General features: G+C 46.5%; 1 protein-coding gene across 7 annotated transcripts in view; it reads right to left on the reverse strand.

Moving 5' to 3' along the window:
- The window catches only part of birc6 (baculoviral IAP repeat containing 6), a 102,341-nt gene that overhangs the window by 34,421 nt on the left and 49,778 nt on the right, over window positions 1-18,142 (reverse strand). For 5 of the 7 annotated variants that reach the window (XM_069141874.1, XM_069141871.1, XM_069141870.1 and 2 more), the window contains exons 46-63: window positions 17,692-17,924; window positions 17,499-17,595; window positions 16,423-16,617; window positions 16,120-16,320; window positions 14,886-15,165; window positions 14,548-14,804; window positions 12,387-12,495; window positions 11,897-12,136; window positions 10,925-11,807; window positions 10,623-10,766; window positions 9,118-9,247; window positions 7,249-7,380; window positions 6,972-7,133; window positions 6,594-6,767; window positions 3,400-3,623; window positions 2,231-2,564; window positions 1,447-1,664; window positions 303-467 (exon numbers count right to left, since the gene is read on the reverse strand). In XM_069141874.1, the coding sequence (XP_068997975.1) occupies window positions 303-467; window positions 1,447-1,664; window positions 2,231-2,564; window positions 3,400-3,623; window positions 6,594-6,767; window positions 6,972-7,133; window positions 7,249-7,380; window positions 9,118-9,247; window positions 10,623-10,766; window positions 10,925-11,807; window positions 11,897-12,136; window positions 12,387-12,495; window positions 14,548-14,804; window positions 14,886-15,165; window positions 16,120-16,320; window positions 16,423-16,617; window positions 17,499-17,595; window positions 17,692-17,924 (4,178 nt within the window). The remainder of the gene's footprint in view (window positions 1-302; window positions 468-1,446; window positions 1,665-2,230; window positions 2,565-3,399; window positions 3,624-6,593; window positions 6,768-6,971; window positions 7,134-7,248; window positions 7,381-9,117; window positions 9,248-10,622; window positions 10,767-10,924; window positions 11,808-11,896; window positions 12,137-12,386; window positions 12,496-14,547; window positions 14,805-14,885; window positions 15,166-16,119; window positions 16,321-16,422; window positions 16,618-17,498; window positions 17,596-17,691; window positions 17,925-18,142) is intronic. The other 2 variants (XM_069141875.1, XM_069141873.1) reach the window with 1 other exon arrangement.

Raw genomic sequence — 18,142 nt, forward strand, 5'->3', positions numbered from 1 at the left:
AACAGCAGCGTCATCTGGATCAGCATCAGGATGCAGGAACCTCTTCGATCCACTTGATGTTCAAAGAAATTGTAACATTTCAAAATAAGAGCTTTGAAACACTGAAGTTTTTTACCTGCTTTAATAACAATAATAAATGCAGGTGAGCAAAGACATGATGATGATTGGACATCACAACTCTGCGTGTGAATGAACGCTACTTTCTTATTACCTCTGCGGTCACTGAGAATAACAGCTGAACCCAACAGTAAGTCAAAGATGGCCGCAGCTGATGGACAGACGGTGGAGATGGGCGGAGTTACCTGCAGCAGACAGGTGACGTGCTCCTCCTCCAGACGTTGCTTGGTGAGAGCCTGCTCCACGTCCCAGCCGGACGCTGTGGATCCGGTACCAAACCCGGTTCCTTTGGCCCAGTACAGCTGCTGCTCCTCAGTGGTGCCCCCCCCGTGACAGCTGGACATCTGCGGCTGAGAACACACACACACACACACACACACACACACACACACACACACCAGATAATCAACTTAACACATTCACATGTAATAGAACTCGATATTTCCAGTCAAACGGACGTCTTATTTCCTTCAGTAATAATCAGTGTTACTGAAACATAGAAAATATAACATTGTTTTTAATATAGTCTTTAGGACCTGAGCGGGGTCTGGACTGCAGCCCCCCGCGGCTACTTTCACCTACATGTACAAAATTCTGCACACGTGTGTCACCTTCATCTCCAAAAAAGTCTCTTGGCACCGTGACCTCAACTCAACAGCACGTCGGCCATTTTGAATTTCGTGACCATTTTTGGAGATTTGCACGTTGTATGTTAAACTCCTTCTACAGAATTTATCGGACTGACTTGAAATTTAGTCTGGGCACTCTTAACACCTTTGGGATTGAAAGTTGTTAAAATGATTAGTTTTTGTTGAACGGTGTGTGTGTGTGTGTGTGTGTGTGGGGGGGGGGGGGGGGGGGCAGTGACTGTCTTTGGCTCTCATTGCATTGATTGGCTCCATGATCCTTCAGACCTGGCAGCTCCATGAAGCCCCACAGTGGGCCGGGGCTCTGGACACATGCGGTCTGTCTGTCTGTCTGTCCAGCCACTGAAGGACCTGTCTCCTTTTCTTTTTTGCTCAACTGACTGCACCACAGGCCTGTCAATCAAACAGACACGCCCCCAAAAACAGGTGTTCTTGAATCTTCTTTTCTAATGAATGAGGGATTATTTTCAGATGGACCTCCAGAAAACTAAGAAGAAGGAGTGACTTTAGCTAACAACAATCTCTGATGAAAACAGGACAGGAAGCTGCCATCACTGAGTCCAACTTATTGATTAACTTATCAATTATGAATGCACATCTGCGCTGGAAAACATCCACTTAATTTGATTGATTCAGATGTAGTGTTTGAACAGCGTGTGTAAGCTGTCCGTTACCGTCGTACCTCAGACACGCTGCTGCTGGCGTTGGGGTTGCGGGGGGCGTGGTGGCTGAGGGCCGACAGACAGGCCAGGATGAGGTGGATGGCACCGATCTCCAGAGCCATGCGGCGCAGCAGCACGCCGTCGTCGGTGGTCAGAGGAGTGCTGCTGAACAACGCTCGCAGGACGTGGAAGGGCAGCGTGGGCAGAACGTTGGCCGAGGGAGACTGAAGGATGTGACCTGAGAGGAAGGCCAAGCAGAAACTTACTTCACAACCAGCGGCGTCCTGCACGGGATGAAGCTATATTACACGAGAGGACCGCATCACGGTCGTGTTAATAATCACGTTAAAACTCCTTCCAGTTAATACTGCTATTATACAACAAGTCACCATCTAAATAAAACATGTAATCTACACGTGTTCATATTGTGGAACAATTCACTCTCGAAATATTAAACTTTTTGTTAGTGTGACCTCTGTTTCCATGGCAACACATCAGTAGATGTCAGTAGACTCTTATGTAATATACACAGTGTTTACTAGTCCAGGAAGTAGTCCGACCCTTAGTGACCACCTAGCAACAGAGTTCGTTGGTAACACAAACAAACTATCTGTGAAATCAGGTTCTTTCAACACACAAATAAAACATTACTTCAGCTGATGTTCGGTATCATAGCAACCGAAGCGTCTCAGCGGAGGGAACGTGATGTGAGTGAGTAGTTGAGATGACATCAGTAGGCACCTTGACACGGTTAAAGACATGCGTGTGTGTTGCTGCCTTTGGTGGGGAGGTGCTGGTACTTACTGCCCTCTCCGTCATCCGTGACGCCCAGCACCAGGCGCAGCAGACACTGGGCGTGCTTCCTCTCCTTCAGCAGCACCTCAGCGTAGCCCGGCAGGCGCAGGAACAGGCCGAAGGCTGCCAGCGAGTGGGCGGGGATGGGGGACATGGTCTGCACCGAGGACGAGGACGACGAGGACGACTGGGACTGCTGCTTGTTGATGGGCGGCGGCTCGGCGGCGATGGACTCCGGCGCCTCGTACACCAGCTCGCCCGACTGCTCGATGGTCACCCATTCGAACTGGTCGCTGTCTTTGGGCTTCTCTTGGGTGGAGGAGGGCATCACCGGGGCGCTGACCTGCCACATCCATCAGAGCACACGGTTAAACAAAGTCAGAGACTAACATGCTGACATGAGACACTGCTGCTTCTCCACAGACAGAGAATCATGAAACCGTTTCCTGTTTCAACCTCCTGGAATCAAAGACAAACACGTTTCAGCTGCATTATCAAAGTGAAGCATCGACGTTCATTCTTAGCTTTTGAAGAACTCTCCCTCATTTCACATGCTCTTCATCAACAGATAAAGCTGATCAGTAGTTAAGGAGAAGGATCTGATGCAGCTCACATTTCAGCCATGCTGCTGTTTGGACTCAGAGGAGGTTTAAAAAAATTCACTGCTGCCTAAAAATACAAATGTTTCATATGATTCAAGGTTAACTGAAGTGATGAGATGAGAAAAGTTTCTGTGGTCTAGATATGATCCAGGTTTGGTTCTGGACAGGTTTGAGGGCCTTTGTTTGAGAAACTGAACAACTGAACGGCACAACAACAACAACAACAACACACTTCTGTTGTCCTTAAAGGTCCCTTATTGTGTTTATTCACCGGTTTCTGTTTTCTTTGTAAAGCAGGAGGAGGAGCAACACAAACTCTGTGTCCACGTGTTTACACAGAGAACCGCACTGTGCTATTCGGACTACTTTAAGATTGTGATGTCACAAACTCTTGCTCATGCCATATGTCTGTGTTGAGATTTGTTTGGATTTAAAAAACACTAAAATACCTGGTTATGGATATCGAGACTTCACAAAAAACAAAAGTGTAAAATATGGGACCTGAACAGGAACTTCTGCTGCGATGTGTTTCCTGTACTTCGGCTCGCTTTGATTGCACCTGAGCACGAGTCTCACCTGCTGAATGACGTCCGGGTAGAGCATGGGCAGCCTCTCTGCAATGAGAGCCAGGCCGCCCATGCCGGCGAACACCTGCAGCGGGGACTGGATGGGGTTGGTCTCCAGCAGCGACTCGTCGGTGGCGGCGTCCAGACACTCGTCGCCGGGCGTCATGGGTTCGTCCTCGGGACAGCTGTTCAGCATGTCACAGTGATCCGCTGCAAGAAGAGCAAACAGAGGACCTGTTGTATGTTCATGGACTGTCTGACAGCGGGGACACCAGGAGCACTGCATATGTTTGTCAGCTTCAGCATCATCTCCACTGTTTAGGTTGGATGTACATCAGATGTAGTATCTTCCGTACATTATCTTACTTTTTCTTCTGTCTATGATGAACAGGTTCTGTATCAAAGTTTAACTTCATTAATATGTTTGACCACACCGTTCCCACTCCCACTTCCTGAATCTACACCTGAGGCTTTATTGTTGGAGCTTAAATTAAATAGGACCACATTTCACTTTCAAAACTCCACCAACTGGTCTCCTTGGTCCCCAAATGTTTGCAGAGTGTTGTTAAAACAAGAGGTGATGCATCACAGTGGTGAACATGATCCTGTCCAGACTTTTGAGACGTGTTGCTGGTATCAAATTCAAAAGGATACACAATTCAATTTCCGTTTCAACATTTGATGTGGTCTTTGGTCTATTTCCAATTAAATATGAGTTTACATGATTTACAAATCATCACAATCTGTATTTATTTACATTTTCCCAACTTTTTGAAATGGTCGAATATTGGGTCATTGTGACACTAGATGATATCATGCGAATACGTTGTTGTTGTTTTTTCTTCATGATAAATGCTTCAGCAGAGGCTTCTGTGTAAAGAGGAAGTTGTGTCTGTGACTTCTGACACTCCAACGTTGAAAAATGAAGTGTTTTTTCCAAGACTTTATGATGTCTGTATTAAACCTGCATTTTAGGTTTTCGACTATTTCCAGTAATCATCAGGAGCATCCGGCTGGTCTGTCAGACATCAGGAACTCTCTCCACTTAAAGCAAGTAAGCTTTATGTATAAAGGAATAACCACAACCACAATAACCTGAAACACTTGCCCTGAAACACCTGCCCTGAAACACCCGTCCTGAAACACCCGCCCTAAAACACCCGTCCTGAAACACCCACTTTGAAACACCCGTCCTGAAACACCCGTCCTGAAACACCCATGCTGAAACACCCGCCCTAAAACACCCGTCCTGAAACACATTTTCCAGGGTCATTGATGTCTTCCTTCATTCATCAGCGGCAGTTTTTTTTTGTTCCACAGGGACCGATGGTGTGGTGAATGTCAATGTGTTCAGGCAGACGGACACTCAGGGGCTTCTTTCAGAGTGATCAGACTGATCAGGGAGAGACTCCACTCCTACTAATCCATGTTATATGTAAATCTGTCGGTGCCACCAGGTGTCTGATCTCTGCAGGTCAGGTAATGAGGCTATCTGAATTCAGACAGGGAGGATATATTGGTTAAATAAAGATAATGGCTGATCCCATAAAGTGGTTAGTGTCCAGGCAGTGGGACATTGAAAAACCACGGGGCTAAAAGGCCCCATTGTCTCCTACAACCTGATGTGTATAAAACTAAGTTAACATCGATAAAAAGAATTAAATTTGAAACTTTTATTGTGAAGACCACAATTTCCACAAATCACTTCCTGTTTGTCCTCTTGTTCTGGTTTCTGCAGTGAAGTTTTATTTGGTGATGAAAACAGGAGCAGAGACTTTCTGGTTGGAAATGAGGAGTTATTGTTGTTAATAAACGTACTTTATGATGTTAATACTTTCAGCACAGAATCTGATGACGATTTTTTTGCCGAAAAAAATCTCAAGAATTGGAAAAAATTGCAAGCTCCTGCAAATATTGTGGCGTTTGCTTGAATATGTGTTAATTATTGAGATGGCAGGATGGCGATTTCCTGGAGGGACTGAAAGCTGCTTCCTGCAGCCTGAACAGAGAGAAGCTCTGTGACCGAACCTGAACACCATCCTCTCTGATCAAAGTCCACGGAGGACATGTCTGCATGCTCTTCACCTTCAAGCCTGCTGACCTGCTCGGGAAAGATTGTGTTGATGACTGTTTTCTGCTCTTGTTTCCAAAGACGGCTGCACACCTAGAACACACTCTATGGACTCGTATTACTGCTACACTGCTCTGATATTTAATATAACAGTGAGATATTATAATTTTGTGTGTCTAGCAGCAGGCTCACTGGGAGGCAACAGACTTCCACATCCACTCCTGCTACTGCAAAGAAGAAGAAGATGATGTGTAATATTTAGAGAGGTTATAAATGGACTGTGGACAGGACGTGGTGGACAGACAAAATGTGAGAGCATTTCTGCACATTCACCAGTGCTGAGATCATCAGAACCAGAATGTGATGTTATAAATGAATGTGACCTCATCCTGACCCGTGAGTCCGCAGAGTCAAACGGCTATATAAATATAAATATATATAATATATAAATATAAGCAGTGAGCTGCAGTGTGTCTCTGACAGCAGCTTGACTGAATGTCCTCCAGAGACAGAACTCACTGCATTCTCTGACTGTCAAAGTAAAATGATACACATTCAACCTTAAACACACTTTGTTGAATAAGGAAGAACTCTGGTATGAATCAGAGTTTCATCCTCCATTCCACTAAAAACCCTTGAATCTTGTCCTGAAGTTACATGTGGGGAACAAAGAGCTTTCCCTCCGCCGGGCAGCACACATCAGCAGAGGAGTGATGCTGACTGAACACGGAGCACCAAACCAGCTCACACTGCAAAGCCTTCCAGGTGATGTGAGTCCTGACCGGAGAACAGCTCCACTAAACCTAACCTGACGCAAGCCACCGGCCTGGAGGCTTCCTGCACAACAGCTGCACTGTTATTCTGAAGGTTCACTACCAACCAGATTCTGTTTCTGTTCACACCACCATTGTTCCACAGCGGAGAATCACAGGTCTGTTTCACAACAAACACCGTTTCCTGTCAGAAGGTTCAGTTTAGTGCAGCGTGACCTGATGAGTCACCTGACTGAGGCGGACAGTGTTAGATCACCTGAGCGTTCTGTTATCAGGCAAAGTGTATTTGACTGAAGTGTGATTTCAATTTCAACTGAAGAGAATCCCCAGCAGGGTGAGCACAGCTGTGTGTTTCAGTACCTTTCTCAGTGCGGAGCCTCTTGAAGGAGTCGGTCTTTGAGAGGCCGGGGTCAGAGATGACCTTGGAGCCCAGCTTCACGGTCAGGTTGATGGACTGGTAGCCCTGCGGCAGCTTACGGTCATACAGGAGGGTCAGCAGCTGGGCCAGCGTCATCTCAGGGGGGAGGGGCTGACCTGGAGGGGAGGACAAGGAAAATGAACAAGTCCTGTACTACTACACCTGCTGAGAGTCTGACTCCTCCCCCCTTGTCCTGTCTACTGAGTCTGACTCCTCCCCCTCTGTGTACCGAGTGTCTGACTCCTCCCCCTCTGTCTACCGAGTGTCTGACTCCTCCCCCTCTGTCTACCAAGTGTCTGACTCCTCCCCCTCTGTGGTACCTGGCAGCAGCTTGTGGTACAGGTGAAATACAGGCACGCTGATGGTTTTGGCTGAGGGGTCCACACCAGATGAAGCCGTCAGCTTGTCGCTCATGACGCGGCCCCTCCTGGATGGAGGTCTGGGAGGGGTGGACAGAGCTCTCTTGGACTGGGACTTTAAACCTAACGGCAGAGACAGACAACATGGAGACAGCAGTTTGTACTTTTTTGTACTAGTTTCATACTTTTCATTCCCAGTACAGGTTGATTAATGAGCTGATGCAACGGATCAGAGTACCTGAGGCCACGACAACGCTGTAGTTGTCCTGGAAGCCGCTGTCAGCCTTCATCTTCTCCTTCTCCTCATGGTTCTTCTTTTCCTTGTCCTCCTTCTGCTCGTTGATCAGCTTGGCTGTGATGCTGGGCGTGTCTGGATGAATACACAGAAGAGAGCATGAACTCATGAACATCAACATCTTTAGTTAGTTCCAAGTTAGTCTCCGTTATCCCGGGTTTCCCCGTTATCCTGGGTTTCTCTGTGGCTGGTGGACTGTTCCACACCTCATTGCAGGGATGTTCATTGGTCGACCACTTCTGGGGACGATTCACTGAAGGTCTGCATGTGAAATCACGTGCAAACTTCACATCACCTGCAAAAAACGAAACATCTCGCTGTCCCAGGTCCTGAACGTGTCCCTCAGCGTTCCCAAGTCCTGAACGTGTCCCTCAGCGTTCCCACGTCCTGAACGTGTCCCTCAGCGTTCCCAAGTCCTGAACGTGTCCCTCAGCGTTCCCAGGTCCTGAACGTGTCCCTCAGCGTTCCCACGTCCTGAACGTGTCCCTCAGCGTTTCCAGGTCCTGAACGTGTCCCTCAGTGCTCCCAGGTCCTGAACGTGTTGCTGTCGTGTTCCTTTTTGCTTTTGAGGTTGTTCTGTTTTTTCATGGCAGGACTCACTTTAAAACAGCACCAACTGTTTTTCTGACTCCTCACAAAACCTCCTCTATTCGTGCCGTGAAGCACTTCCACAAACATGTTGATCGCTGCTGGAGGACCTCGTTACATGCTGAGCTTCTTTTCTTTCCTCCTACTCTTTAACTGACTCATACCTCACCATCTTCTTCTCTCCCATAGTTTCTTCTTATTATCTGTTGTCTCCATTCAGTTCCTTCACTCGTGTAGTTTCTGTTCTTTCTTTTCCAGATGTCCCGTCATGGAGCTGCATGTCTCTGCTCTGCGATTGTCGTCTCCACCAACAGTTCTTCTCTTCTATCTCTATGCTGTCCTTTTCTCTCTCTGCTCTCCTCTCACCCCAACCGGTCGAGGAAGATGCTCCGCCCACCCCTGATCCTGGTTCTGTTAACAGATGCTCCGCCCACCTCTGAGCCTGGTTCTGTTAACAGATGCTCCGCCCACCTCTGATCCTGGTTCTGTTAACAGAGGCTCCGCCCACCTCTGATCCTGGTTCTGTTGGAGGTTTCTTCCTGTTAAAGGGAGTTTTTCTTCCCTCTGTTGGAGGTTTTTCTCCCTTAAAAGAGGAGTTTTTTTTCCTCCTAGCTTATGTGGGAATTGTTGAATTGTTGGTTTCTCTGTATAATATTGTAAAGTTCTGCTGTAAAGACTTTAATGTGTTAAGTGCCATGAAATAACCTGTGTTGTGATTTGGCGCTATATAAATAAAATTGAATTGAATTGAATCTGACTGATTGATGATCCCACTGACTGAAAACACCTGACTGCTGATCCTCAGAGTTCACAGACTAGACCACTAACAGATCTGTAATATTTTAATAATTTGTTGTCTTAAATACAATGCTTGGATGGTTCTTCCTTTCTTTGGTAAAAACTAGTATTAGAAGGCTTAGAAAGTGGATATTTTCCAACAGGCAGTAGATGGTATGCCTCTCAGACAGCAGCAGCAGTGTATCAGGCTTTCTATCAGATGTTCAAGGTCCCATGAGGTGATCCATTCATCATGCACACAGCTGACTGAGGGCCCACGGGTAATGCTGCAGCTCCCAGCAGGTTGGAATTCAAATAAGAAGATCAGAAGTTCCTGTTTGTGCTACAGTGAGCTGAATAAATCCCGTCACACATCCACGGCTCCACTTCTTCCTCTACTCACACAAAGGTCACGCCTCATGCTGCACACAGGAGCTTCAAACCTACCCGACACCCGGTCCAGGACTTCAGCCAGCGTGGTGGAGATGGGCAGGTGGAGGGTGCGGTACTTGTGACCTGCCCCGTACATGGGATGCTGGATCATGTGGCTGGTGGCATTGATGCGTCCTTTATATAACTGAGAGGAAGAGAAGGTCAAAGGTTAGTCGTCATCAAGATAAAGAACATGCAGACCAACATAATACTCGTGATCAGACATGGAGCAGGTGTCAGAGGTCTCAGCTACACAGTTCATCTACAAACCTTTGACAAAGTTACACATACAGACACACAACACTCAAACTAACAGAGCTGACACGTCACTGTAGAGACACAATGAACAACACAGACAGAGAATCAATCCAGTGCAGCAGACAAAGCAGTCCGAGTCAGGTTTCCTGTCCCGAGTCCTCGAAATAATTTCATCTATTCATTTCTATTTTTCTCTAAAACATATAATTTACTCGTTTTATTTTTCTCAAACATTTAATTTATTCATTTGATTTCTGTCTAAAAATAACAGCAGTGACGACACATTTTCATGTTTCTTTAGTACAAATAAAAACGAATAACCAAAACTAAAATAAACATCTGTATAAAATGTAAAGACAGCTGAGACCTCGTCAGCTGCCGTCCCGTCTGCAGGCAGAAAGACAGAACATCCTATAATAATGGTGATGAGAACAGTGAAATAGCTCAGCTGTTGAAACACCTCGTTCTGGGTAATTAATACAGTTTTCTGTTCACCTCGCTGGCCGACACACTCTCCTAAAATAGCTGCTGACAGCCAATCACGGGGTGTGTAGTAACGAGGATGTCACCGAGGACACACAACGCTGGTTTGAATCACTCTGCTGGCTCTATACTGCTGTGCTGGTCCCTGGTGGACAGCGTAGAACACTACATCGGGCTCAGTGCCACACAGACTGGATATAAAACTACAGACTGGATATAAACTACAGACTGGATATAAAACTACAGACTGGATATAAACTACAGACTGGATATAAAACTACAGACTGGATATAAAACTACAGACTGGATATAAACTACAGACTGGATATAAAACTACAGACTGGATATAAACTACAGACTGGATATAAAACTACAGACTGGATATAAACTACAGACTGGATATAAAACTACAGACTGGATATAAACTACAGACTGGATATAAAACTACAGACTGGATATAAAAGTGTTCGTAGCTTCAGGTCTGTAAAATGGTTCTGATCCAGAAGTGTCTTCAGCTGCAATACCAGCGAGTGCCACTAGAGGTCGTCTCCAAAAAGCCTCCGGCTCCATAGACTCCCATTCAACTTCTCTCATCAAATCCAAAGTGAATAAAATGTGTCCATCAGTTATCTCGGTGTTGTTAGCTAAAGTCACTCCTTCTTATTAGTTTTCTGGAGGTCCATCTGAAAATAATCCCTCATTCATTAGAAAAGAAGATTCAAGAAGACCTGTTTTTGAAGCTCAGACACAACTGAACAAACTGACAGAACATCACCCACCGGACAGGGAGACTGCAGGAAGACTGTAACCTTCTCGTCCTCCAGCATCAGCTGCAGGAAGAGCCTTCGAATGAAGCCTGAGATGTTTCCGGACATCGGCACGTTCCCTCGCTGAGGAGCCGACTGGAAGAGTTCACAGAGGACCTGCAGCCACAACAAAGTCTCAGAATACCAACACACAAACTGAAGGAAGTCTGTCACTGATACCTCGAAGAGTTCTCACTCTCAGAACATTTTCTAACAGCAATAACTTTTAGAACCTTCCCAGACCGTGTGTGTACAGTGGTGGAGTGAAAGCCCACCTGAGCCATGAGCCGCTGGTTGTTGGGGTGGCAGGAGATGCACTGGAGGAAGAAGGCCACCGTGGCGTTCTCCAGAGCCGTCCTCTGCTGCGTGGTGAGCCCGCCCGCCTGTCCGGACGAAGCCAGGGAGAAGCGTGAGCCTGAGGGCTGCGTCTGGGGACGGGGGGGACCTGCTGCAGACGTCGAGCTCAGGGGCTGACAGCCTGCGTTGGCACCGGCACCGGCGCTGGCACTGGAGTGGCACAGCAGGAAGAGCAGCGCCGTCCACAGCGGGTTGACCTCGGGTCCTCCCAGCCAGTCTTTCATGGCGTGGCTGTTGCCCACCTCCGTGAGGAAGCGCAGCACCGGGGCGGCCAGCTCGGCGGCCAGCGGGGGCCGAGCGTGAGAGGACAGGGACGGCGAGTGGTAGTGGTGGTGGTGGTGGTGGTGGTGGTGGTGGCGTCTCTCGGCCTGTCCGGCAGGTAGAGGGAGGTCGGCGCTGGACAGCAGGCCGACGCAGAACTGAGCCAGGCTGCGGACCAGCAGCGAGGGAAGGCCCGAGTCCAGCAGCTGCTCGATGGCTCCTGGAGACTGGGAGGCCGCCGCCAGGGTGGTGAGCTGCGACTCAGACAGGCTGACGGGGGGTCTGGCGTGCTTGGAGTCGTCCGTGAGTCCCGCTGCGTTGGCGGTGGCGTCGTGCTGCTTCTTGCCGTCGTCGGTCATGGCCAGGCGGCGCTGCTGGGCTTGACAGTGGGTGGCGCTGGGACCTGAGACGATACCCATCCAGGACATGAGCAGGGAGAAGTAGCTAGGGTGGATGTGACACATGGAGCACAGCAGGCTGTCCACGGCCTTCTTCAGCACGATGTTGGAGGGCAGTGACATGGACCAGTTGTACAGCAGCCTGGAGGAGGAAAAGCATCATTGTGAGTAAATGTGAGAGATTCTTCCCTGTAGATGGGTATAGTAGTTATGATTGATGCAGGCACTCACTCAAAGAGCTCTCTGTCAAGTAGTGCGGGCAGGTCGTAGTCCACCGGCAGCTCATAGCTGTGCCACAGGATGGCCGCCACACAGTGGAGGTGGGAGGGCGACGGCATGAGGAGCCCGTACTCCCTGGAGGAGGAGGAGGAGGAGGCGGAGGAGGACGCTGCCGCGTATCCCATCGGACCGCTCATCTTGTGTGCCGCCACTCGGGACGAGTCGTGGACCCACTGGAGGAGAGCCTGGATCCTAGAGAGGGTTCAGAGTCAGGACGCAGATAAATAACTCAGCACAAGGTTAAAAATAACATCCTCAGTCCTTCAGACCGCTCGATTTATATGCAACAAACAGAAGCAGGTGACAGTAAAAGATGAGGAGGAGAGTTACAGGACGCTCTTTGCTCGGAGCTGATGGGTCTGTCTGGAGTATCACCTTGAGAGGGAGGACTGTTTCTCAGTGGTTCTTAAAGGAGCAGTAAAGGGCAGACTGCCTCCAGTACCTGTCTTTGGTTCCAGAGTCCTGTGTGGTGCCCAGCTGGTACAGGATGTCGATGGTGGAGTCTGACGAGAGGCCGTTCAGTCGCCCGAACAGCAGAGGGCTGTTCAGATCTGCAGAGACAGAACACAGATTCAGGAGACACTTCACAACAAGCTTTTTTTCTGCACGAGTTTAAATCATCTCCCACTCAGATCTGCTACATTTAATCATTGTTGCACATTTTTCTGTACATGAAAGTTTATCTACGTTCATTATGTAGACGTGTTAACACAGTTAGCTAAAGTCGCTCCTTTGGCTCCAGTTCAGATTTTGTCCGTCACCATCTTTGCTAGTTCGGAGCGGTTTGGAGCAGGAAGTGACCATATTTGGACGAGCTGGGGGAGGAGCCAGCGGTGGATCTGACCGATCTGATTGGAAACCTGACGATACTACGTCCCGCCCACCGATAGCTGTAACCTGACTGCACCACAGACCTGTCAATCAAACAGACACGCCCCCAAAAACAGGTCTTCTTGAATCTTCTTTTCTAATGAATGAGGGATTATTTTCAGATGGACCTCCAGAAAACTAATAAGAAGGAGTGACTTTAGCTAACAACACCGAGATAACTGATGGACACATTTTATTCACTTTATCCAGTCTGTGGATATAAAACACAGACTGGATGTAAAACAGCGTGTAGTTTTATATCCAGTCTGTAGTTTTATATCCAGTCTGTGTTTTATATCCAGTCTGTAGTTTTATATCCAGTCTGTAGTTTTATATCTAGTCTGTAATTTTATATCCAGTCTGTAGTTTTATATCCAGTCTGTAGTTTTATATCCAGTCTGTAGTTTTATATCCAGTCTGTGATTTTATATCCAGTCTGTAGTTTTATATCCAGTCTGTGTTTTATATCCAGTCTGTAATTTTATATCCAGTCTGTAGTTTTATATCCAGTCTGTAGTTTTATATCTAGTCTGTAATTTTATATCCAGTCTGTAGTTTTATATCCAGTCTGTGTTTTATATCCAGTCTGTAATTTTATATCCGGTCTGTAGTTTTATATCCAGTCTGTGTTTTATATCCAGTCTGTAGTTTTATATCCAGTCTGTGTTTTATATCCAGTCTGTAGTTTTATATCCAGTCTGTAGTTTTATATCCAGTCTGTGATTTTATATCCAGTCTGTAGTTTTATATCCAGTCTGTAGTTTTATATCCAGTCTGTAGTTTTATATCTAGTCTGTAGTTTTATATCCAGTCTGTGTTTTATATCCAGTCTGTAGTTTTATATCCAGTCTGTAGTTTTATATCCAGTCTGTGTTTTATATCCAGTCTGTAGTTTTATATCCAGTCTGTAGTTTTATATCCAGTCTGTAGTTTTATATCTAGTCTGTAATTTTATATCCAGTCTGTAGTTTTATATCCAGTCTGTGTTTTATATCCAGTCTGTAGTTTTATATCCAGTCTGTAGTTTTATATCCAGTCTGTGTTTTATATCCAGTCTGTAGTTTTATATCCAGTCTGTAGTTTTATATCCAGTCTGTGTTTTATATCCAGTCTGTAGTTTTATATCCAGTCTGTAGTTTTATATCCAGTCTGTAGTTTTATATCTAGTCTGTAATTTTATATCCAGTCTGTAGTTTTATATCCAGTCTGTGTTTTATATCCAGTCTGTAGTTTTATATCCAGTCTGTAGTTTTATATCCAGTCTGTGATTTTATATCCAGTCTGTAGTTTTATATCCAGTCTGTAGTTTTATATCCAGTCTGTAGTTTTATATCTAGTCTGTAGTTTTATATCCAGTCTGTAGTTTTATATCCAGTCTGTAATTTTATATCCAGTCTGTGACGGAGACCCAGACTCAGGTCAGGTTGGGCTATCAAATGTAATTCAGTAAGAACTTTCTCACTCGACTGCACTAATCACCTGCAGCCACTAGTCAGTGAAGCCTATTGGACAGAAGAGACATATCACCAGCCAGCCCGGTGAGCTAAGGCTACAAAAACACTTTCATTAGCAGAAACACGACATTGTCTGTCATTCAAAGTCTAATAACTTCATTTAAGAAGCTCTTCACGATTGATTAGACATTTGAGGAGTTTTTATGCTTTTTAAGGACTTTTTGAGGATGTCCTGCCTCCGACTGAATGTCAGCAGGGATGCAGTGGTGGGAGACTCACTGCCAGGGTCGGTGCCAGAGGCGGCGCAGTTCCTCAGCAGAATGTCGATGAGCTTCAGTCCGATGCGAGTGGACTGCAGGCCGATCTTCACCAGCACGGCTTCGATGTTGGGCGAGTGCATGCCGCAGTAAGGCGACATGAGCAGCGCGGCGCAGGTCTGCAGCAGGTTGGCGGTCGGGGCAGCAGCGCTGGCCATCATGGCCTCCAGGTCGCTGACGTGGGTCAGGCAGTGGTGGAGAAGACGCAGCCACCCGATGCTGTACGGGGAAAACAAACAGTCACACCACCCACATCTAAATCGAAGGACACACCGTCAGTCCAGGAGCCATCGCTGTTACCTGGTTTTAGAGACCTGGTCCTCAGAGGGCAGGAAGGGGTTGTTCACTGTTGCGGAGGAGGTGTTACCGAATGCCGTCAGACCCAACAGTTTGATCTGAGACAGACCCAATGTGCTGGCATCACGAGGCCGGTGCAGCCTCAGACAAACAGCTGATGCCACCTCCGCCTTCACCAGCTGGATCTTTATGTAGGTCAGGCCACTGGTCATGACCGGCGTGGAGAGCGGCAGCATGTTGACCCCGTCAGCGCTGATCTCCACGGAGACCGACGATGGGCAGGCTGGTTGGAGGAAGACACAGCAGAACGTTAAAGAACGACTCTGCGGATTTCATCCAGATGAGATGAAAAGACGTTTGTTGGAGAAACATGTAAAACCCAAAAAGTTGTGATGCAGTGTAAAATGTAAATAAAAATAGAAGGAAATGATTTGCAAATCACATAAACCCATATTTAATTGAAAATCAAATAAAGACAACATATCAAATGTTGAATTTTACAGTTTTATGAAAAATATATGCACATTTTGAATTTGATGCTAGCAACACATTTTAAAAAAAGTTGGAAAGTGGAAATCACTGCATGGGCTCAGGAACACTTGTGAAAACCATCGTCTGTGAACACAGTTCATCGCTGCGTCCACAAATGCTGTTAAAACTCTCCAAAGAAGAAACCAGATAGAAACATGATCCAGAAACACCGCCGCCTTCTCTGGACCGAGATCATTGAAGATGGACTGAGGTGAAGTGGACAACTGTCCTGAGGTCTGATGGATCACAATCTGAGATTCTGTTTGGAAATCATGGACGCTGCATCCTCCAGGTTAAAGAGGAGCGGGACCATCCAGCTTGTTATCAGTGCTATATCAGGCAAGAATGGGACCACATTTCACTTTCAAAACTCCAGAAACTGGTCTCCTCAGTTCCCAAACATTTCCAGAGTGTTGTTAAAAGAAGAGGTGATGCAGCTCAGTGGTGAACATCATCCTGGAACAACTTTATAGAGACGTGTTGCTGACATCAAATTCAAAATGAGTGGATATTTTTCATAAAAACTAACAAATTTCAGTTTCAACATTTGATATTTTGTATTTGGTCTATTTTCAATTAAATATTGGTTTACATCATTTTTAAATCATTGCATTCTGTTTTTATTTACATTTTACACAGCGTCCCAACTGTTCTGGAAACATGGTAGTAAGTGTGTAGTTTCATTATCAGACTGGGAGCTACTCACTGGCCAGGGAGGCGAGGTGTGGCTGGATGTGGAGCTCCTTCAGCAGCACAGCAGCGGGGAGGTGGATGGTGAGGTCACACCAGGCCTCTTCCGGTAGGAAGATGTAGGACCAGGCTGCGGAGCGGGCCCGGCGGTGGGGCGGAGTGGCCTGGAGGAGGACCTCTGCCGGCTGAGCTGTGGGGCTGCTGGAGGTGATGGTGCCTGAGGAGGGACAAACATCAGCACGCATCAGAGAGGAGTTTTATTACAGGAGAAATATTGTTCCATTGGACGTAACAGAGGGAACAAAGTGAATGTACACACCTAAAGGAGCGAAGTTGTGGAGTCCCTCTGCATTGTCCGGCTCTGAGGTCATCACTCTGGCTTTCAGGTTTCCGTCTGCTGCCTTTCCAGGACCAGAGTCCAAGAACTTCATGATGGTGGACACCATGCTGCGGGCCGTGTTCACGATGGCTCTGGTGCTGGTCACCATGTTGTTACAGATCAGCTGGACACCGCCTGGTAGGAGACAAAGTTATGGTTTCTCATAAATCGGAGTTATACCACAACTACAATCCTTTCTTAATGTCACAGAGCCGTGCTTCACTTTGTGTGAAACCTATGAAAGATCTTTAACTCTGGGTAATTAAAAAAAAAAAAAAAAAAAACTGTGGAGGGAATAACATCTATATTCAGCTAGAAAAACTTTTCAGAATCAGACTCACTGGGACAGTTTGTAAGCGCAACTTTTGAATAAAGGTTAAATCAATGCAGAGTGAAAATATGGGACTTCTGCAGCAGTTTTCTGAACACTGTTTTATTATCTGTATTTTGAACACATCAGTGTGACACATAGTAACCAGGAATGTTTAGTCTTCGGTAAATTACAACCCTGCTTCCAAAATCGTTGGGACGATGTGTAAAATGTAAATACAAACAGAACTAAACTGGCCTCCTGCAGTCCAGACCTGTCACATATTTAAAACATCTGTAGCATCATGAAACAAAAAAAATAAGACAAAGGAGACCCTGAACTGTTGAGCAGCTGAAATCCTCTGTCAGGCAAAAATGGGACCACATTTCACTTTCAAAACTCAAGAAACTGGTCTCCTCAGTTCCCAAAGGTTTACAGAGTGTTGTTAAAAGAAGAGGTGATGCAGCTCAGTGATGAACATGATCTCAACGTGTTGCTGGCATCAACTTCAAAATGAGCAGATATTTTTCATGAAACAATACAAAATTTCAGTTTCAACATTTAACATGTTGTCTTTGGTCTGCTTTCAATTAAATATAGATTTCTAATTTTAAAATCATTGCATTCTGTCTTTATTTACATTTTATATAACTTGTTTGGAAAGGGGGTTGTAGGTATGAGAACAGTGAGTGCTGTGTACACCCACCCATGTCATGAAAGGCCTTGAGAGCCTCGCTGGTGTCCAACACTCGGAGGATGAACCACAGAAGAGGCTCCGACAGCTGACAGGTGGAGAGAGACCCCTGAAGAACAGACCACAATAATACCACATGAAAGATTTGTTCTCTGTGTGTGTTAAAAAGCATTTGAATATCAAAGCTCAAACACCTGCCGCTCACCTGTCTGCCCATGTAGCCACAGGCCATGTACGTGAGGATGGGCTGTAACATGACCTGCACCGAGGTGGCCCTCTTGCTGAGGGTAGTGAGGATGGTGAACAGACCGTCGCCCACCGAGATGGCGTCCAGCCCGCCGTGGAAGTTCTCGTGTTTGGTGAGGTGGAGACCGCTGGCTCCTGGAGAACACACAGAACCGTCAGCTCGCAGCGGAGGTGACTTATCCTCCACTTTGTCTGTTGGAACCAGTAATCATATGTCAACTGCCCATGTCGGCTAATGTTAAAAATGAAGCTGCAGTTACTCTACATATGAGTATTTATCATTATGCCATAAGAGCCATATTATAGCTGCTGGTCTTTCTCTGTTTCAGGATGCACTGCACACGTGGCTGATTCAGAACATAATCACACATAATTATAGTGCAGCTCTCTTCATATACAGGCTGCCCACC

This window comes from Embiotoca jacksoni, unplaced genomic scaffold (genome assembly GCF_022577435.1).
Source record: "Embiotoca jacksoni isolate LCO1_2020_lvr unplaced genomic scaffold, fEmbJac1.0.p SCAF_92, whole genome shotgun sequence".
Taxonomy (NCBI): Eukaryota; Metazoa; Chordata; class Actinopteri; family Embiotocidae; genus Embiotoca; species Embiotoca jacksoni.